At 42.2% G+C, this 23063-nt stretch overlaps 1 protein-coding gene across 4 annotated transcripts in view; it reads left to right on the top strand.

The window, feature by feature from the left end:
* LOC122930431 (protein-glutamine gamma-glutamyltransferase E-like) overlaps positions 1-23063 on the top strand; it is a 51667-nt gene that overhangs the window by 5957 nt on the left and 22647 nt on the right. For 2 of the 4 annotated variants that reach the window (XM_044283838.1, XM_044283836.1), the window contains exons 2-8: positions 3695-3883; positions 6850-7065; positions 8731-8849; positions 11559-11687; positions 16511-16685; positions 18537-18672; positions 20169-20272. In XM_044283838.1, the coding sequence (XP_044139773.1) occupies positions 3695-3883; positions 6850-7065; positions 8731-8849; positions 11559-11687; positions 16511-16685; positions 18537-18672; positions 20169-20272 (1068 nt within the window). Of the gene's footprint in view, positions 1-3694; positions 3884-6846; positions 7066-8730; positions 8850-11558; positions 11688-16510; positions 16686-18536; positions 18673-20168; positions 20273-23063 lie in introns of all 4 variants that reach the window. The other 2 variants (XM_044283837.1, XM_044283835.1) reach the window with 1 other exon arrangement.

The following is a 23063-nucleotide window of genomic DNA, read 5'->3' as shown; positions in this document are numbered from 1 at the left end:
CTGATACAGAAAAAGTCCCAGTTTCTACTATTCTAACATTTATTTACAAGTGTAAAAAACCCTACCTCTGCAATTCTCCACTTTCTACTTTTTTGCTTTTCTAGCTAACCCCAATAGCACAAATCTATAATAGAAAAACATCACTCAAAATAAATCAACTAAATAGTGCAATTAAAGCTTATTAATGTACGTATATGGCCTTGTGGCACACCTTATATTTCAAGCCTTATGTTTTTATTCCTTTTTGCTTTTACTAGCTTGTGTTTAATCATGATAATTAAAGGCAGCAAATATAATAGAGAAGCAGATTGTGTTTCATAGACATGTTGCAAGAAAATGAACCTCTCTTGATTAAGAAAACAAAGCTGTAAGTGATGCTCAAGTAGCCTGACCTACATAGCTAGAATATATGGAACATGACAATCCAGAACTTTCATTATGTGACCTGTGAGTGTCTATGCCTGAGTTTTACAAGTTCATCCAAAAATAACGTAATCCTGAATCCAATTCCTAATATGTTCTAAAGCCATCTATAAAACAGCTCAGTAGGAACACTACATCAAAATACCTTCCCAATTATGTTCACAAAGTATAATCCATCTTGAATTATTCCTCCCACGGGTGGCAGAAGTCTAGTGAGGACTCTGAATCTCACCTGTTAAAGGGTCACTGAGACAACGTTTTGGTCAGTGGGGGTCCTAGCGCTGAGATAGCCACGATTACTAGAACAAGACAGAAGCACTCACATATGGTGCTCTCTTTCCACACTGCAGAGGACAGAATCCAAACAGACCCATATATATCAGCTTAGCCTGTCTCCTACGAGGAGGAGAGTACAAGATATGTGCATTAGAGATGGCCTTGCGGTTCCCCCGGCTGACTTTTTGCGAATTTTGCTAGTTTGCGATTCACCAAACATGCGAACATATGGCAATGTTCGCATGCGCCATATTCTTTTGCATTGCGCCATGACACATCAATCAGGTGGGACAGGACATCCAATTGAGATGTTTCAGCACATGGACACACTCCGCACCCTATAACAGAACCCGATCTGGCAACCATTTTACATTCTGTGTTTTGCCAGTGTAGGGAGAGGTTGCTGTGTGGAGCAGGGACAGACTGTTAGTGATACCAAACACTAGCTAATAGGGCCACAAAAGTCCTTTTAAGGACTGGTATAAGTGTGCTATCGATAGGTGTGATATACTGAGGGGTGTGATATACTTATAATATACTTTCTAACATAGAGAGTATATTATAATGCATTTGTATTGTGCGTCGTGTCATTGATCAAGCCATTGAGGAGCAGGAGCTGGAAGATGAGGAAGTTGCAATGCTGAATGAATTCCCAGGGAGGGCTACTCCATCTGAGACAGGTCAGCATGAGTATGAAGAGGAGTCAGAGGAGGATGGTGGCTGGAGGGAGGAGGATGAGCAAAAGGAGCAGGCTGAGGGGGACTTTTTGGGGATCACTGGTGTTGTCCGTGGCTGGAGGGAGAAGACCAAGGACGACATTCTCCCGGGCAATGATCAGGAGCCAGGGCGCTCCACCACTTCCAATTTAGTGCAAATGGGAGCCTTCATGCTCCAATGTTTGAAGAGAGAACTCTGTGCAAACACAAAATGGCAGAAGGTCCAGAGGAGTACAAATGTCTTTTTTCGGCCTTATGTACTATGTTACTATGTTACTATCACAGAATGCAGCATTTCCAGGCCTTGCTGTGAGGGATGCTAGCGTTGTGTTACAGTGTGTTCCCTCGGGCCGTCGCTCCCTGGAGTCAATTCAGTGAAGTGGTAGATCAAAGAATCAGGCCAGGAGTAAACATATAATAGTCGCTCTTTACTTAGTGCAAAACGTAACGTGTGGCCTGTGACAGCAGCAATAAACACAAAGTGCAGTCTCTGGCAACAGATGAGGAAGTATGGCAGCTGTTTAGATGGCGGCAATTCTGCACTTAGTTGATAATGGCCTAGCGGTTGTTGGGTAGGTGATGGTGTGTGAGCTGTTATCCCTCACCTTGCAGCAGTGTCTGTAAAGCTGTAACTCACTGATCACTCCGCTTCACTTGAGGCTGTCTTTAGCAGTTATTGTTGCAGGAGAGGGGTATCTGGTTCCTGAACTTCCCTCACAGGTAAAAATATATGGTTTATGAGAGTTGGCGCTCTAAAAGCTGCTTCCTACAGCATATACAGTGACACTATAGGAAACGGACGGAGCAGCTGCCAGCTCTCGTCTGACAGCTCAATCTTGACTAGCCTTAGGAGTGGGTGTTGCACAGGAGTTGGGAATTGCAAAGAAGTTGCTGGGGGAGGGTAGCCCATTCAAAAATTTATGCCACTGGCACCACTTCTGATTTTGGCTCACAATCACTGATGAAAACTACTGATCAAACACTGACAAAACACTGTGTGAAAGTGGCCTAAGCAACTAAATCACAGAACATGAATCAGATGTAAGGTAGTTGCCTCAAAGAAAAGTTAGTGAGAAACAGGCAAAAAAAATCCTGGTTGCTTTAAAAAAATAAGGTATATTTTTTATAGTTGCCTTTGTGATTATTGGAAAATCACAAACTAAAAATCAAAAAAGAGATTTTTGCTTTTGCTGTCCTTCCTAATGGACACTGTTATCTTTTGAAGATATCTGCAAGTGATGACTTCTATCACAAATGCCAGATGAAATACCAACTACACAGGCAGTGTTCCCACAATTCTGCCTGGCCCAGAGTTCAGGTTAAATCTTCAGCTGTTTAGTATGAGGCGCAGGTGTAGTGAAGAAAGGATACATCACAGTACACCCGGAAGATGAGCGATGCAGCATCACTGAAGAGGAGAGAGTGTACTTTGAAGTATCATGCGCAGGCGCAGTAAGGTATTTCTTAGCTAGTGAGCATCCTTTCTTCATGACGTGACGTGAACTCTGTCCGGCCATGTCAATCAAGTCTAGCAGAGTGTGGCCAGAGGTGGGAGAACGGAGCCTCTAGGAGCAGGAGCAACACCCCCTTGCTCCTAGAGGCTCATTCGAATATAATAAAAGTTATTTTTTCTCAATAACGGAGACACATAGCGAGATGGTACTAAGATAGTTATGTTCATCTCACTTTAGCACATTGCTAATGTCAGCCAGATTGATGCCCATGTTTCTGCGGACAGAAGCCCTTTACAGCTGTCCTGTGATTGCTTGCTATGGGAAACAAGCAGTATTTGTATAGACAGTTTCCCGATCTTTGGATCTTCCATTTCCAGTTCTTCTCAAAGTGAGGTGGTCTCCACCAGTGAGGCACAGCACCCTCCGTCCAGTTCTTGTTGAGGTACAGCAGGGGAGACAGCTTTTACAGAAGTGACTAAACGCTTCACAGGCCTTTCTGTGGTTGTTCTACTCTAGCTACACCAGTTCCCCAAGAGATCATATGAGCTCGCGGTGACTTTTCCATATTCACAGACATTAATACAATATAATTGGTACTGACCCATGAAACATCCCACTTTGGTACACACCTATTAATAATGTGCAATGCTGAGTCAGAGATTTTGTGAGTTTGACTAAAATTCCATACATGTTCATAGAAGATAGACTCAACCTTGATACAGGAGACATAGTGAAAAGTCATTGTGTCATGGGCTTTCCTGATTATCGATACACTGAACGTTCCTGAAACATATTGTGCATGTAACATCATAAATTGTCTTTCAGCTCTGCAACTTACCAACCATGACTTTCATCTGAAAGAGAATAAAGAAGCTCACAACTGCGGTGCCTACATAGGCGATGACCTGGTTGTACGCAGGGGTCAAGATTTCCGCATTACACTGACCTTTAGTGGACCTGTAAATGAGCAAGATAGACTGCAGTTCACAGTTTCTCTGGTCACTTCATCAGGAGGTAAACATATAACTTTCCAAGCATTGCTAGAATCACCACCCTATTCAGTAATTGGCAAATTTACCGTAAAGGGGTTGTGCAGTGCTACAATATTGATGACCTATACTCAGGATAAGTAATTAATATCAAATTAGTTGTGGTCCAACCCCTGTTACCCCCACCGATAAGCCGGAGATGTAGCTAGGCTTTCCTGCACCAGGGGCAAGGATTTAGGATATTGTCCCCCCCCCCCTCCTGAACACATGCCACTCAAATACATAAAGAGGAAAGTAAAGTAAAGCGGCACGCTTACCGATACTCCTTGCAATAAACTAAAGACCAGCTGGTCCTCTCTCATCAAGGGAGTTGCTGGCGTGTCGGCGTGATGTCTGCCGGATCCAGAACAAAATCCTTTTGGTGATAGATAAAAAACAATAATCACATAGGGAGGGATGGTGACTGCCACTCTGAAAACCCCAGCAGGGGACGCTGTGCTGCCCTGGAAGACAGAGCCATCTCAATGTATACCAGTGTAATCTAGAGCATTGTTTTCCTTTTAGTGCTACCACACCGTATTAATGCCCACATTGTGCCCCTTACAGTAGTAATATCCACATTGTGCCCCTCACAGTACTACTGCCTATGTTCTGTTCCCTGTGTGCCCCTTCACAGTAGCTATGTCCACCTTTGTGCACCCTCACAGAAGTTATGCCCACTTTTGTGCCCCTTCACAGTAGTTATGCTCACTTTTGTGCCCCCTCACAATAGTTATGCCCACTTTTGTGCCCCTTCACGGTATCTATGTTCACCTTTGTGCACCCTCACAGTAGTTATGCCCACTTTTTTGCCCCTTCACAGTAGTTATGCTCACTTTTGTGCCCCCTTACAATAGTTATGCACACCTTTTGTCCCCTTCACAGTAGTTATGCCCTCTTTTGTGCCCCCTAACAGTAGTTATGCCCAACTTGTGGCCCCTTCATAGTAATTATGCCTACCGTGTGGCCCCTTCACAGTAGTTATGCCCACCTTTGTGCCCCCTCACAGTAATTATTCCCACTTTTGTGCCCATTCACAATAGTTATGTCCTCCTTGTGGTCCCTCACTGTAGTTATGCCCACCTTTGTGCCCCCTTACAGTAGTTATGCCCACCGTTGTGCCCCCTTTACAGTAGTTATGCCCACTTTTGTGCCTCTTCACAGTGGTTATGTCCTCCCTGTGCCCCCCTAGTGCCCTCTCCAGCTCCATGAAAAAAATGTATATATATTTGCCTGCTTACCTGATCGTCACATCGAGCAGCATGATGGGCTCCCATACACAGATCACGCTGCTGGCTGTGCAGGAGGCTAATTCCGGGCTTTTAGCGCTCCACCCACACAGCCTGCAGCACAATGTGCGGCTATGCGGGAGAGCTCATCAGTAGGGTGTAACAGGGAGCAAACTGATCCCGGCTTCACTATAGAAACAAATTGTTGGTGGGTGTGCCCCCCCAGCCTCTGCACCCGAGGCACAGTCTGCGCCCCTGTATAAGCTGTTTGAAGAGCTAGTGGTGCTGTAGCAAGTGCTGCCTCATCTTCAAAATTACCTGCGACGCTGCAATGTAATTGCAATTGCTCATCCCATTCACTTGAATTATAGAGGAAGCTGTAATTAGACTGCGCCACCTCTGCAACAAAGATGACACCCGGGTAATTTTTATTTTATATATTTATTTTACTCACTTATAATTTTGAAGAGGAACAGCGCTTGCTAGAGCAGTAATACCTCTTCAAGCAGATTATCAGTAGGGGTGGCAAGAGTTAGACCCCCACCGATCTGATAATGATGATATATTGTAGCATTGCAAAACCCTCACTTTTGAGACATTTTTTTTTTAATGATTACATTTTACTCATTTTGGGATAAAAAGCATTTTTTCAATTGGTCTTTATTAAAATTGTTCAGCTATTTCTGAGCTACAATCAGTATGTTTTCAGAGTATTACTTCTCAGTCTAGTCAGCTGAAGGCTCATGTGAAGCCTCATCACTGATCTCTTCACCTCATAAACACTAATTTAAGCAATATTCCTATCAGTTTCATAATTGTTTAGCTGTAATGAGTGTTTATGAGGTCAAGAAATTAAAGAAAAGGATTCACAGGAGCCGTCAGCTGATAAAACTGAGAAGTGATACTTTGCAAACACACTTTTTAAACCTTGTATTTCAAAATTAGCCGAACATTTTTTTTTTTATAAAGACCAATTGAAAAAAATATTTTTAACCCAAAATGAGTAAACTGCAATCATAAACAATTGCCCTGAAGTTGTCCAGTCTGGTCATAATGCAGTATGATAAATAAAGCCTAAAAAAGTCCTGACACAGATGTGTCCACCCTTACCTTTAGTTGTATTTGTTTAGGGACTCCAATTTTTCATGAAATTTAATACAATATTGCAACATGCTAGGAAAACCCTTCACGTGCTGCAATTCACATTCACAACCATTAGGTGACCATAGATAATCAAATATAGCATAGACATCTTAGGACAGAATATCATGAAATCTTTTTTTTTCTTGTACCACACATTTTAGGAAATGTTGAGCCTAAAGAAAAGTTAAGGAAACACATATCAGTATTTCGTTCTAGGGCTGGAGATCTGTTTTTCTCTTGTAGTGCTCCAATTTACACAGTGATATAGTTAATTTATAAAAATCCGGTCACTAAACAGTTGTCACTAAAAAGAGCTTTAAAACAACAGCAGCATACTTATACTGTAACAGTAGCAGACCTAAAGCAAAAGTCAAAATAGGCCCCTGCTCTGCTGGGGTATGTAAGTACAGAATGTTGGCCCCTTTTTTATTTAAAGAAAAACACAAAAATCAAATACTTATTGGACATGGTTGTAGTATGCTTATGGTGTTAAGATGTATAAACCTACCAGTTTTACAGGCACATTTTATCATTTAGGATGAAGAAATATAAGAATAATCATTTATGTTTGCTATAGCAGGTAAATCCCTCCTGGAGTACAGTTTCTCAGATTCCTCAAGGGCATCAGACAACAGTTGGTCAGCACAAAGAAGTGGAAATGGATCAGCTACCATTACTGTGAACATTCACACGCCGAATGACGCTCCAATTGGACGCTATCTTCTTCACGTGGGGACTAATGGGGGAACCAAACGCGTTGGAGAGTTTATGTTGATCTTTAACTGTTGGGCTCCAGGTAGGATGTGGTTCTAGAAAGTCCATCCAAGACTTACAGTGTTGGAAGAGAGAACAGTCAAGGGCATTGATACGAAACCACAAATGGTAGATGGCCTAACAGTACCCATGACACGCATGTTGGATTGATATGGAGATGGCCCTTGAATAAACTCTTTGTATTACATGCATAGCTAAATTAATAAGGCTGGCCCGCTTCTCTGCTGCTCTGCACTTTCGGAAATTAGCAGCAACACATCAGCAGCAACATATCTCAGGCAGAGAATGGCTCAGTAGGCCTTTCTTCGTATGTCCGTTGTGTTGAGCCTGGACAGGTAGTAGAAAGTCCAGCGAACACTTCAGGAGTGGAGGATGAGAATGGCAGTGGCTCTGACTATAGGATGCATCACAGTGGAGGAGGGTGCACCCTCCTGCCTGATGGTAATTTGAGGTGCCCTTGATGTTGGTAGTTGTATGGGTGCCTGGCAGGAGGTGTAGTAGTGGATTGGCCAAAGCGTGGTGTGATATGAAGTCAGAAAACCAGTCCAGAGGTAGAACAATAAACATCTCTTTTTAAATAGGGGTTGTAGTACCTCCAACAACAATCTGGACACAGTACAAATTCTTTCCTCAGATAGCGAGGTAAGGTGGCTGGCAAAGTGGCAGATAATGGTATTCTTGGTATGCTATCTTGCTAAAGTCTATCTCTCTCGTCAATCTCTGCCTACTACTGTAACTATAATCTGGCAATTACGGTGGAAGTGTCCAAGGCAAGATACAGGTCTTTAGAGGCATGTCTGGCCAGGATATGGTTAAGTGTGACAGGTCTCTTAACTTTATTCCCTCACAAGCATTCCCTCACTAGTTAGCTGTAGTCACAGGTTACCTTATTGACTACTACGCTTGGTCATGCGGATTCTAAGTTCTTTCTTTCTTTCTTGCTTGCTGTAGCAGAAGCAATAACTTTCACAGAGATCAGTTAGTCTCTGGATCCCGAGGCCTAAGGAGAAGGAGCACATGGGCTTCATCCCTCACTAGATTAGAACTCTCCCTCTAGACAGGAGGTCAGACTAGCTCACTCCTGCCAAGAGGTGTGGAACAGGGTGGTTAACCATGTCTCTGCCAACATACCAGGTCATGCTGGGTGTACCTAACATTAAATAACAACATTTCATAACATTTGCAGATTCCCCCTGTAAAGGGGCACTGCAAAAGGACTGGGGTGTAGACCATCCAGAAGTGGTGGGGATTAGGTGAAGGTGAATAATCTTTTATTTTTTTTTACATTGTCTGTCCCCTTTTTTAACAAAAGTTCCTACCTTGAAAACACATATATGAGATACACATTCACACTTGAATTAAACTTGTTCACATTCCTATTGATGTGTCACACCTTCTGCCCATTGGAATACCCAGTCTGTCCACACAGCAATCAGAAGTACAGACTGAGCTCATGAGGGCTTGGCAGTTGGCATCAATCTCCACACGCTGTATACTAATTTATGCACATGGTGTACACAATATGATCTCACATATGATAAATCATGCTGCCAGTCAGGATCTATAACGCATAGTGTTGGAAATATGTGTCATGAGTTTGGCACTTTTAGAAAATGACGGTGACTTGACGGGTAAATATTAGAGCAGGTCGGGCTTGTTTTAACACAAAATCTTAATTTCGTTTTAGGTGACAGTGTGTATCTATCAGATCCGGCTGAGAGAAACGAATATGTTTTAGAAGAGTTTGGCATTATTTGTGTTGGGGAAGTCTCGAATAAAATCCCAATCCCCTGGAACTACGGACAGGTAAATAACAGGCTCTAGAGAGGCAATAAGGCAAGTAGCTACTTTGGTTTAGAGGACACTTAGGCATTCATTTGGTTGTCAAAGTCTATGGGCAACTCGGTGTATACGTCAAAAGCAGGGACAGACTGGGAACTTAAAGTGGCCCTAGTAAAAACCTAAAGTGGCCTCATGTTGTAGATGGGTTCAAATTGACAGACTGTGGGCCAGCACATGTAGGCAGGGACAACAGAGGTAGGCAGGGCCAGCAATAACGTAGTGCAGCACAAAATACCACCCCAGCGGAACCAAATATCAAGTGCAGCACATAATACTGCCACCTGTATCACCGTCCAGAGGATGGCAATACAGTAGAAATCAGGACAGCACCTGTGGTCACCGGCCAAATGCATGAGTTCCTGATACTCCAAGCATTAATTATTGCTGAGAGAATCAGATTGTTATATACCCAGCCGATGGCTGTGAAGAGGGGTCAGGTGGTCCCCTGGGCATTGGCTTAACAGGAAATTTCCCTGTAGGGTCTATGGCCAGTCTGCCCCTGGCCAGAGGAGCAGCCAATATATGTGCCAAAATTCGTATTATAGACATAACTTGAGTTGAGCTCCGTGGCCCGAAATAATGATTGCCCTCCTCTTTCCGTGTCATATGTGGTGACCGCTGTGCTTTCCTAGATTGGTACAGGAGAGATAGGAAGTAGGTATGACTCCTCAGAGCTATGTGTGCAATTTGCATGGCTTCTTAGGTATTTCATTCAGTTCCACAGCCTATTATACACCACTGTTTGTAACGAGTGGAGTATCCTGTCTGTACGCTCATAGATATTGATTACATATAATTAAAGACAAATTTTGTGGTCACATGTTGTTGAGTATAGAGCTCCAGGCTTACATTTTTGGTGTCAGGCCAGCAACCATTACGTTTTTGAGATGCAGCTATTCACATGTAACAAAACAGCCTATGAGGCATAGAAAGGAAATGAAGCAATATTCATCATTCTCAAACTCATTTTAGCCAAGACATAATATTCAAAGGGGCTATAATATTGATGACCTATCTGTCTCAACAATCCTGAGTTTGCTGGGATAATCCTGGGAAAGGGGCAGTGCTCGTGCAAGCATTCCCACGTGGTCAAGAACTTTACTATGTGTAGTATGTGATTGGTGTGGATCTGGGTGAGTGCTGCAGCATTTTGTTCAGCCTGTGATGTCATGCCAATCAGTCACGTGGCCTTTGTGAGGATCAGTCCCATGCAAGTGCGAGTGCTAAACAGTTGATCATCAGGAGTGTTGGGAGTCAGATCCCCATTGATGACCTGTCCTATGGATAATTGTCATTATTTAAGTCCCGGAAAACTCCTCTTTAGCATATGATGGTTTGACGTGTAGACCCAGACACTATAAGATGACTGCACCAGCACAATTTATGGCAGCAACCAAATGATTTTAGGTCATTGCCTTTAAAGGGAACCTGTCACCTCTACTATGCTACCCTCACTGAGCATTTCTAAATGTTCATTGTGTTACCCTAAACATATAAAGTACACTTTTAATTTCATTTGCAGACAAATTCAATAGGTTTTATGCATTTTTGTACTTCCCGCCTTTTATGCAAATTAACATAAAAGAGTCATATCTTACTTGTGTGACCAGAGAAGAGTCATATTTTCAAACTCTGACTCATCTCAGGTTAATTTGCATATGTATCAAATAGGTTTTTTTACACAATAAAAGCACACAGAGCTATGGGGACTGGGTATTGCGCATGTGCTAGTGGCCATCTAGCAACCCATGTCCTCAGCTCTATACACAAAATCCAGGTGACAGGTTCCCTTTAAGGGTTTTTCTCACTTGTCTCGATCTGTAACATAGCTTTACCAGCCAGACAGAGATCATGTGACAAAGTGATGTCATAAAAAAAGGGTAACAAACACAGTGATGTCACAGTAGCTGGATAACACGTACTGTGACATAATGGAATAATAATAACAATAATGTGGATAGTGATGTCATAGAACAGAGATAACGGTGACAGTGATAGGAAACACAGTGAGGTCATTGAACTGGGATCATAAACATAGTGATGTCACAGTAGCTAGATAAAACACACTGTGACATCATGTGGAAGAGTGGCCATTAAAGGGATTGTCTGAGATAATTAAAAATCTTGAACAAATCCCTGAATGGTCTATATTAAAAAAAAAAAAAAGGATGCTATGCTTATCTTTTTTTTCATGCGCTGTTCTCTGTGCTGCTAGTCTGATCCTCCTACCGCTGCCTGTTTACAAACTGTAACAGTCACACGGTGTGCATCATGTGACCGGTGTAGCCAATTACTGCAGTAGCTATTGACTGCATTGGTCACGTGACCTATACCGTCACATCATTAATGCAACAGGCATTAGGGCCCAGATGCCACTACAAACTCTGCACTCTCTTTAGTTACACCATTGGCACTGCATAGTTGAGCTTTACTGCTGAGGTATTTTGGTTGTTTATATGCATATCAGGCCATGAGCTAATTCACAGCAAGAATAGAAGATCTGTCTACATGTTACTGAAACATACGTGCAACTGAAAACACAAAAATAAAATAAACCGGTATAATAAAGAAGTTGATTTTTACATTCGTTATTTAAAGTGCCATAACTTAATTTTACTGTACGATAAGGTAGTACTCCTAATTAACCTCAATTAATAATATACCTCTGTTTAGTTTCAGAAGAATGTTCTGTATACCACCTTTCTCCTACTGGATTCAACCTTAAGCTTTAGAAGAAACCAACAGGAGGATGTAAGGCGACGCAATGACCCCTCACATATCTGCAGGGTCCTGAGTGCCATAGTAAGTGTCTAAACGGGTTGTGTGCACTAGTAATACAGTAATAAATGTCTGCAGCATTGATTCTGTTTTCACAGTGTTTGAATCAGAGAGCTAAAGGGAACATCTGACAAAACTACCTCATTGGAAATGTAATACAAATTTAAATATTAAAAAACTAAAGTAAACAAGACAAAAGTGGCATTCATGGCATATGGTGCTAGGAAGCTTCTAGAATCTAGGGTCAGAGACAGTTTAAAAGTGTTATGCTTACAGAGGATTAGGGGTGGGGTTCTTCTGGGGTTCATAGTCGGTATGGTTCCTTGTGCTGTGAATACACCGCTGGGAGCCTGCAAAAATCCAAGAATGGATCTCCTGTTCAAGTCTGCCAAGACAAGACTGGCTGAAGGCCCTCCTGGCTCAGCCTGCCTCACTAACGCTCCAGGCTGAGATGGATTCTCCAACCCTGACCTCTAGGCCCCTCACCCCCAAGGGACCACACTGCTCCCATCCCCCTAAAATAAACAATACAAAAAAAAACTCAGCTGGCAGGGCCGCTATAGGTGTGAAACTTAAAGGGGTTAACCAAATTTTTTTTAGACCTCACAGAGCGGGCGGACTCTCATTTTTGATCATACCCTGCCATTGGGTTCCAGCTCCAACGCTCCACCACTGCCTTTGCAGTTCTGGTCTCTGCAGAAATCAACAACTTGTTGATGAGTGGCATATGACCGCTGCATCTAATCACTGGCCACAGCAGTAACCTGTCATCTATGTTGCACTTAACCCAGTTATGTGCCGCATGGGTGACAGGTCATCTCTGTGGCCAATGATTGGCTGCAAGCTGTTGACGCTGAGAGACGATTACTCAATCGTGGTTCTCTGATCTTGGACAATCCCATTACCTTGACACTGAATACAGAGTTGCAGCAAAATTTAGCACAACAAACTGAAAAAGGTAAAACTTTGTTGCCGCTGTGCATTTAACTCATCAAGTTTTGAGTTAAGGTTTGCTACATCTGTATCCTAATCTGAAGATATTCAGTCCTGGCAACATGTAAATGTGAACCTACTATTGAGTATTCTTGTGTGTTGCTCTTGGCTCGTATCCTACATATATTACATTGATTTAATATGAAGCCCTAGGAGAAAATGATTTTCCAGCCAACTCAGATAGCTGGTAAATAGCTGGTAAATATTGTTGAAACATTAAATTACATTGAGGAGCCAGGGTGTGGTACTAATGATATTTTTGCAGGACAGCTTAGCATAAATTGAATGCAGGGGTTGATCTGTAGTAGACAATGGCTTTTCTTGCCAGTGCAGTTACCTATGTATGAAAGCAGAAGTTATTTAGCAATTCGGTCCATCAAATCTTTTGGCCATATTAAACCCCTTCTGACAAAGACCAGCATTGGCCTCAAACCAACCCTCCTGTCAGGAGCTAAAAATGATATATAAGTCAATAGTACCCCAAGGTGTTTATTTTCTTGCTGTTTATCTTTTCAGTGCGTGCTGCTTGGCTGCTATTCAGCTCAGATTCATTAATATTGTGCTGTGATCTGTGACTACTCTTTAGCTACAGTGCCCACAGGCCGTCTGAGGTAGTCTGAGACACACCTCCGCCTCATCATTGGTTCAGGCTGCTGCTCTTTCCCTCCCCCTGCAGTTCTGCCTCCTCTGATTGGCTGCTGTGTGTAAACACAAGCCTATCACTAGCTCACCATGAAATCAGTGCATAAAGGGGTGATTGCATTTTACTTATTTGGGCTAAAAATCATTTTTTTCAATTGGTCTTTGTTAAAAACAATATTGAGCAGTTCTGTCACAAAAGGTTAATAGTTATTTATTTTATTTTTTTAGCAGAGTGAATGTACTTTAACCTTCACTTTGTGCTAACCCTTATCTTTAAATTACCAATAGGTTATAAGACTCATAAACACTTATTTAAGCCATATTCATATCAATAAGATAAGAATTGAGCTATAATGAGTGTTTATAAGGTCAGAGTTCAGAGATAAGGAGACCCTCAGTTTAGCTATCTGATGGAGCAGAGAGAAAATTCAGATCCTGCTGCTAGATAAACTCAGCCCTGTACAGAGAAAAGGGCTCAGATTTTTTTTATAAAGACCAATTTTAAAAAAAAGTGTACATAGCCGTTATATTCTTTATAAGGGCAGCATCCATAGAAGAGCAATGTCACCATCGTCTTTATGCCAAGACATAAATCAATAATACACAGTAGCTTTATATTTTATTTGTTGGTAAGGCTACAACCACATTTGCATTTTTTTAATCTGGTAGTCTGTTCTGGCAATTACTGTATCTGGCATATTCCCTTTTATTTCTCTTTTAATAAACAATATTGCCACAAAAACATATAAATTAAAAATTTCTTATGGAGGGCAAAATGCTATTGGGGGCTATGGCTTTAGCAATCACTGCCTCTCTATAGGTGGGATGAGATTATTATTTTATCTCTTTCAGTGGAGTGCAAAGTTCGTGTCTCTAATGTCATCCGACATCAGACACTCCGTAACTAATACTCTTTCCGATTATTACCCTACCTAAGGTGTTGCGTTTTTCAGTGTCTGATATCTGCTCAGGCACTACTTAGCGCCTGCTACTGCCCGCACTTTAACCTACTATCTGCCCCTATAATGTACATGTTTACACGGCGTCTGCAGATCGCCGTGCGGTTATTCATTGATTTGCCCTGCCATAATTAATAAAAAATAAAAGGTGCAGCTCCCCCGACATGTTTCACCGCGAGATGCGGCTTCTTCAGGGGGGATAAGGAGCTACTGACAACACGAGTTGTCAGTAGCTCCAACACGAGTGTTTCATTTGTAAGGTCTTATATACCTATGGGGCGGGTTCTCACCCTGTAATGTCCAATAGGATTCTCTCTCATGTTGATTGACTTAAAAATGGGCCAATCCGGATACGAGTTAGTCAGTCACGATGGACTGATAATAGACTAATCACATTGTTCCATATGCGCTTGCGTTCAATACCTTGTATCTTTTCTCTTCAGTTGTTATATGCGCATGCGTCGGGACTTCAGATTTTTCTCTCGGCCTCCACTGCAGACGCCGTGTACATTATGTACATTATGGGGGCAGATAGTAGGTTAAAGTGCGGGCGGTAGCAGGCGCTAAGTAGTGCCTGAGCAGATATCAGACACTGACAAACGCAACACCTTAGGTAGGGTAATAATCGGAAAGAGTATTAGTTACGGAGTGTCTGATGTCGGCTGACATTACAGACACGAACTTTGCACTCCACTGAAAGAGATAAAATAATAATCTCATCCCACCTATAGAGAGGCAGTGATTGCTAAACCCATAGCCCCCAATAGCATTTTGCCCTCCATAAGCAATTTTAAATGTATATGTTTTTGTGGCAATATTGTTTATTAAAAGAGAAATAAAAGTTATATTTTAATAATAAAAAACGGCCAGAAACAGGAATTATAGTCTTCGACTATTGGAACCGTACTATTGACCTCCTGGGTCCAGTGGGTCATTTGGAAATATTATGGCATATTCCCTGTAATGGGATCCCTCAGGTGTCCGGCAAGAATGCAGTCTTTCTACTTCTGCATGCAGTGGTTCTTTTCCAGCAGAAAGCCAGTGTTTTTGCTGGAAACCCGGCAGTGTCTCTTATGCGAGATACAGTAATTCCAGTAGCCTACTCCTCTGCCGGAACAGGCTACTGGATTTACTGAATGCAAATGTAAACCTAGCCTTACAGGAAAACAAATATAATATGTGATCACAGATTTACTGTCCACACAATCATCGGGATATGCTATTAGGTCCTACTGTGGTAGAAGACCACAATTTGGACTTCCATCCATGTGTGGGATGGCTACCAATAGAAAACTCTGTGCCCTGGAGGACTTTATAGGACCGGGAACTACATGTTTGCCAACTTAGATGCCGATACCGGCTTTCCCCCAGAGATATCAGCTCATCACTCTCAGGTAACGATGAGTGAAGTTCTGAAAAATTCAATCTGGCTGCTTCGCCAAAGTTTGACAAGAAATGAGATTTGTTAAGAATTAATTTATCACAAATCACTATGTAAAAGCCCCATTCAGTCTATCAATCAATAATTGCAGCTTAGACAGAAGTACACACGTCTATTGGCTGTTAAGAACGGTAATATGCTAGTGCAATATGGCCTCTTGGGTTAAAAAATAAAATATCACTCACCTCATCCAATTGCCTTGCAGACAGTCCACTCCTCTTTTAATAGAAAAAGACCCGCGAGAGGAGTTGGCTGCCTCTGAGTGAGCAAGTGGATGAGGTTAGTATTTTTTTCCCCCCGTTCTTTCTAAGACAACTCCAGCCGCCACTTTATTATTCGTTACGATGAAGCACAAGGAAATTTTGCTTTGTTTAGAATCAAATTTTTCCTAAAATTAAGACCGAATTTTACTTTGGATGCTTCGCTTGGCTCAACACTACTGTCAGGTCTAAATTTGGAAGATGTACTTGTCCGAATGTCTGAACTTCACAAAGGTCGCTCGGAACAGGTTTCTACTGTGCTCCGTTCCATTTTCGTATCTATATCAACGTACTGCTCTGTGTGCTTGAGATAGCTCCATCTAATTAAATGATGCATACACCACAAAACCTATACTAAAAGCTGCTTTGGGCAGGATTTTCCTCATGTTTTATTATGTCTATTACATGCATGTATGTAATTGTTGGCTTTAGCCTGTTCATTATTCTAGGTTTTGGGTTATCTGAATGTCATCATGTTGCAGTATTGTCCCACAGGGAGGGTAACTTTGGTTTCCATCTGGTCTGGATTAATCCCATGTTCCTTCCTCCCAGATCAACAGTAAAGACGATAATGGTGTGGTGATGGGAAACTGGAGTGGAGATTATTCTGGTGGCAGAAACCCTAGCTCTTGGAATGGAAGCCTTGATATATTGAAGGCTTGGAACGAGCAACGACAGCCAGTTAAATATGGTCAATGCTGGGTATTTGCTGGTGTTCTCTGCACTGGTAAGTGTAATGCTGACTGAACCAATAAGAAGAAAAAAACACAATGCAACAGCATTCTGCAAACAATAATTAGAGAAAATATTCTGGTGCTAATGCTAGGCTTATTTTGTAAATTTGAGATTCTTGGCAAATACATTTTGTACAAAATTATTTGGGCCCGTCTGCCAAACATCAAGGTGATCTCTATAAGACGGGAACCTAACACTAAATCCTACCTGTTATGTGCCATAATGGCCACCATAACATTCAGGGAGTGCAGGTTCCACATGCATGCTGGGTCCACTCTGCTTTTTACCATTTTTGGTGCCATAATGGCCTCCATTAATTCCAGGAAATGGAGGTACCAACATGCATGCTGAGCCCACTCTATACCTCTCCTAGTGCCAGACAGCTTCCAATGAATGCAGGGAGATCAGGCTACAGCTTTATACTTACACTAATTACAATCAGCCTGTGGGGCAGAAAGGCTAGTCAGGGGTGCAAGACTAATTGGAGTCAGCCACACCTACAGCTCCAGTACAACTGCAAAAAAGGGGGGTCAGTCAGCACATCCCAATGCGCAGGTATTTCTAGCCATGGCAGCGTGCACCTGAGCATTGGGATATGCTGACTGCCCCTCTTTTTTGTAGTTGTACTGGAGCTGGAGGTGTGACTGACTCCTGTTGGTCTTGCACTGAGCTAATTATGGGAAAGAAATGTTCATATGAAAGTTCATTCCCAATAATTGACCTGTGTGCACCCAATAAACAAGTGAACTCTCGTTCATAGTGTGACCAGTAGATTGTGTTGTGTAAATAGGGTTCTGCCCAGACACAATGAAGCTATAGGAGGACAAGAAATCGCTCATCCCCATTCAGCATGTACGTAAATGCAGCTTTCATCTACTCTGATGATCAGGCAATTATCAGGAACAAACCGTTTGTGATAATTGCTTGTTCAGTTGACCTGTGTAAGGATGCGGCTACAAGCCAATCTTGGCCACTACACTCGTTGCACATCTTAGGATCGCAATGTAGCAGTGAAGAACTGAATAGATTCGCAACATGTCTCACAAGCTGTTGCGACTGCGCCCCTAGAATAGCAAAAAAAAAATACGGTTGTATTCTTTTGTGATTCTGGGGTTGTGGCTGGCCATGGGTGTCATGGCCAAGATTGCAGTTTAGCCCCAGTATAAAGGAGCCTTTACTCCCCAGCCTACATCAGGTCTCCCTTTCAGCTTTTGCACTCCTCCCATCCTTTTCACTGCTGAGAGACATCATCCTAAATATTCATCCTAATGAAGGGTTTATGTCATGAAGAATATTCTAGAGTTTTGAAACCAGCACCTGGATCTGACTACTTTTTTAATTGTATGTAATGAAACATTGAATATAGCCCCTGAACTATTCAATAAAATGTATCTTATAGCACCACCTGCTGTTTGTTCTTTTCCTTATTTCCCCATACACCTCACTGAGGTGGTCACATATGCTCAGTTTAAATGTTTGACTGCCACCAGCCATATGTTCTGTTAGAAGCTATGGAAGTTACAGGAAAAGAGCTGCAGCAGAATGGACACCCCCCCCCCCCCCCCACCCCCCCAGCTTTGAATAGGGAGATCTTTGGGTCCAAGGCTGGTTCTAGCTTTGTTAGAAAGAGATTGCCATGTACTATATGATGTCTGATTAACATTTTTTTACATCAATCATGGCATAACCTCTTTAAGGGACTTGTTGGCATGAATGATAGAGGAAGTAGCTAGCTTCTTCTCCTATTCAGGTTTCAATTTAAATCAATATACGGTAACTTACCACCTGGGACATAACTGCATGAAAAGAAAAAATGTTTTATCATATATCGCCATCTCCTCAGTCAGCAGAGCACTTGGGATTCCCAGTCGAGTGATCACAAACTACAGTTCTGCCCATGACACAAATGGTAACCTGCGTATTGAGGAATACTATGATGCGAACGGAGAGCCCGTGACAGAAAGTGATGATAGTATATGGTAAGTACTATATTACTACATCATCAACCAAATCGCCGCATTTGCCTTCACTTACCAATGACTTTTCTTTTTTATCAGCATTTTTGGACATTTGCAAATGTGTAGAACAGCTTGATGGAAACTCCCATATACTTTATGTGTGAGATATACTGACATCTAGTGGATAGATAATAGTAGTTCTATGCACAGTGGTATATACTGACATCTCATTGGAAGATAATGTTAGTGCTATTGCACAGTGGGATATACTGACATCTACTTGGGAGGTAATAATAGTGCTATGCACAGTGGTATATACTGACATCTAGTGGGAAGGTAATGGTAGTGCTATGCACAGTGGTATATACTGACATCTAGTGGGAAGGTAATAATAGTGCTATGCACAGTGGTATATACTGACATCTAGTGGGAAGGTAATGGTAGTGCTATGCACAGTGGTATATACTGACATCTAGTGGGAAGGTAATAAAAGTGCTATGCATAGTGTTATATACTGACATCTAGTGGGAAGGTAATGGTAGTGCTATGCATAGTGATATATACTGACATCTAGTTGAAAGGTAATAATAGTACTATGCACAGTGGTATATACTGACATCTGGTGGGAAGATAATGGTAGTGCTATACATAAGGTATAGACCAGGGGTCAGCAACCTTCCGCACTCCAGCTGTTGTAAAACTACAACTCCCAGCATGCATACTTGCTCTACTTTTCTAACAGCTGGAGTGCCGGAGGTTGCTTACCCCTGAGCCATTAGTCATTTTATAAAAGTCTGTGTGAAATCACAGTCTCTTTACTTGTCTTATTTGTGCTTTCATGTAAGTTATAGTATCTTAATGAGGGATTTAAATGCACAGAATAAGTAACTAATTGGCAAATTTAGATTTTGCATCTATACTATATAACACCTTGTAGCTTAAATTATTGTTCTCTACTAAATGTAAGTTCTTATTGGTTATGATTTGCAAACATGTCAATAGATAGGTCACAAATATTGATTAGCCCCTATAGCTGGGAATCCTATTCAGCTGACAGTGAACTAAACAGTGTAACTGTTTAAAGGGGTAGTCCTCTTTGGACAATCCATCAATGATAAGCTAAGGCTAGGTTATTCTACTGCCGGGATCCTTGGCAATCAACTGTAATCCGTGAGGGAATCCAGAAACAAGTGTTCAGTTATGCTACAGCACCACCACAGGTGAAATTAAGAATTACACAGCCCACCATGTAAAGTACAGATGTGACAGGTCCTCCAGGGCAAGACATGCTGTTTCCGATGGCAAATAGGTGTCTATTAACTCAAATCCCACCTCCAAAAATAAAAATTTTAAAAAGGCACGTTGTCCATCCTGTAGCAGCTGCAGTTATGTACATTATATGGGGGACGTGCTTTAGGGCTTCTCTACCTGTATTCACTAACATTAATGATGGTCAGAGGGTCATATAAAGCGACAAGATGTTTATTCCCGGTTAGTAAAACTATGATCTTTCCTAGGAATTTCCATTGCTGGAATGAGGCCTGGCTTGTCCGGACTGGTCTTGACAAAAGTTTTAATGGATGGCAAATCTATGATTCAACTCCTCAAGAGATGAGTGATGGTAAAACACAGTAAAATATTTGTTGCCCTTAAAGGGGTTGTCTAGCTAAATGATTTTATTTTTTTTAAAACTCCAATTTATATAATTGAAAGATATAGAAAAGCACATGGACTGAGAACTACAGTGCTTCCTTTCCCTTTCTCTTTAAGTTCAATATCAATCTGAGACATGCTGATTTATAGAGATACACCGAACCTAAACAGTTGTGTCAGACAGTACATTCATGGGTACGAGGCTTGTATCTTTGTATTGGTGGATTCCGAGCAAACTCCCAATCAGCTGTTTGAAGCGGCAGTGGTGCTGGAGCCTCTTCACTGTTCACCTGCACATGATTTACATGGTAGCGGAGGTGCAGTGTAGTGACAACGTTATCCCTTTCAGTTAAATGGGGCTATGATTACCCTGTAACCATGTAAGTGGGGTGCTGTGCTCATACCGGCAGTGGGGCACCTTCAAACAGCAAATCACCTGGACTGCAGGGTGTCAGACCTCCACTGATCTGATACTGATAGCCTGTCCTGAAGACAGACCATCAATATTGTGAAGCCGGAAAACCCATTTAAAGATGTAAATGAAGTGACGCTCTTAACTCTGAACATCCCAATAGTTGATACTTTCATACAAGGTGTGCTGCAAAGGTAGTCATTATATAGTGTGTAGGCATATTTCGGCTTTTGACACCTACAGGATCCCATAAAAAAAAAAAAATATATATATATATATATATATATATAATAAGAAAGATGGGCAGCACTCCAAATAGTAAAAATGAAAAAACTTTATTTACCCCAGTGGCAGATGTGACGTTTCGGCTCTAGACAGGAGCCTTCCTCAGGGGATACCACACCTCATGGGGATACCTCAGGGGATACCACACCTCGTGCCTGCTTGACGTCAACTACGTCAAGCTCACGAGCCGCGGTATGGTCACTGGTTACCAAGATGTGACGTTACGCCCTCTCGGAGGAGCATGTAAGGTACAGTTTACACCGACTCCTCCTGTCCATACGGGCACAGAGAGGCAACAAGCTGAGGGAGCCTGGTCACTGCCCCAGTGAAACTGTGCTTCCTCAGCCCGGGAAATCTGCCACCAGCTTCTCGTTTGATATAATGAAAATTATAGAAAAAAGTCCCAATCCGTATGACAAAAATTGCCGCAGCGGTTCCCAATTGTGAAGTGGGTAAAGATCACAGTTCAGACCATGCGTTTTTGTGGGACCGCGCGTTCCCTATTCAGGAGGTCAAACCTCTTCAATCTTGAGGCAACTAAGATTTCTGGCACAGGCAAGTAAATCAGGTCCCCACTATTAGTACACTAAGGCACCTGTGGGATAACAGAAAGTTTGCATATAGTGAAGCACTGAAGGTCACCAGGACATTCCTTGTGTGTTTACACTCACAAGCGCAGCTTGATATATAGGCACATAGTATAGCTCCATGTCTCTCCTTTATCCACGTCTCTTCACCACCACTAAAACAAGGATTCCTCTAATAGTGAAGCGAATAGCAAGTGGTTATATAAAAAGTATTTATTATACTCACAAACATATGGTAAAACAAAGCAGTCAAAGCTGTCTTTTTCAAATCTGCCCATCCCGGGTTTCACTCCAAGCTTCGTCAGGGGGGTCCGTTTGATATAAGCCTGGTCTGCTAATGGAATTATATAGGGTGAGAAACCAACCCGCAGTAGCTCATAACTAGGCCAAAACATGGACATGGGGATTCGTGATCGAGATACAAACAAGACAGCACAAGATTAAATTATATATTTAATCGCCTTAAGGGCACACTAGATAACACAATGTACACAAGGAATATATACAGTGGTCTCAGGTTACAAATACAGGTAATATGGTACAAACAGGATTACGCAGAGTACAAGTCAGTTACTGGGTAGATGAATGTTTCTTTGGGTTATGATAGTAGAGTAGTCCTTGGCTGTGGTCACGTGGGGGCAGTGATGTCAGCAGTTTCCAGGTCTCTCCAAACACATGGCACGATGTGACCCCCTTTCAGACAAAGACACGCCCGCTTGCTGGCACGAGCCTTTTGACCTGTAGCCGGCACCTCCCCTCCCCGGTCTCTGGGAGGGGTCCACTCCTCCTGTTCTGGGGCTGGCAGCAAATAAGCCACAAAACCCATTAGGGCTCATAGCTCCAGACCAGAATGTCTCAGGGAGGTGGTTCTGGGACTAAGAGATCCGCCTGGGTTCCGGCTACCAGTAGAGTCCAAGCATGGTACCGTTATTTGGTTTCTGTGGGGAGATATGTATATCTCCTCTCCCTGGCACCCGACCTCCAACCTATAACCATGGGCATGTTTGTCTTTGCCCCAGGATCGCATAATTATATTTGACTTATGTCTGTGATGGACAAGCGATTTATAATTCCTTTGGAACCGCCAAATCCATGATGTCTGGGGGGAAATGATAGATCTGGGCAAGGGCTTAGACCCCCTACAGAGGTAGTTTTCCTGTAGGATTAGCAGGCCTCCGTACTAGCTGGTTCAGGTGTGAATTTGTATGCATGTAGCCTCCTTGAAGCCTATTACACACAAACTATTGGTCTAATTGAACAGATATTGGTCAGATAAACTGTTGGTGTAATACAGGCCTTAGTCAACTCCTCCAAAAATCTTGATTCAAACTTCTAATAGGTTAATATGGTAGTCCTTTTCCGCCAGAGACATACTCTGGAAACCATTATGTAGGTTAATGGACTACCTAATAGCAAGGCTTTTTTTTTTCTCTTTACTTAGTGGGATTTATTGAGAGATAACCAAAGGAAATTGA

This window comes from Bufo gargarizans, chromosome 3 (assembly GCF_014858855.1).
Source record: "Bufo gargarizans isolate SCDJY-AF-19 chromosome 3, ASM1485885v1, whole genome shotgun sequence".
Classification (NCBI taxonomy): domain Eukaryota; kingdom Metazoa; phylum Chordata; class Amphibia; order Anura; family Bufonidae; genus Bufo; species Bufo gargarizans.
This window is presented reverse-complemented; position numbering and strand designations above follow the sequence as displayed.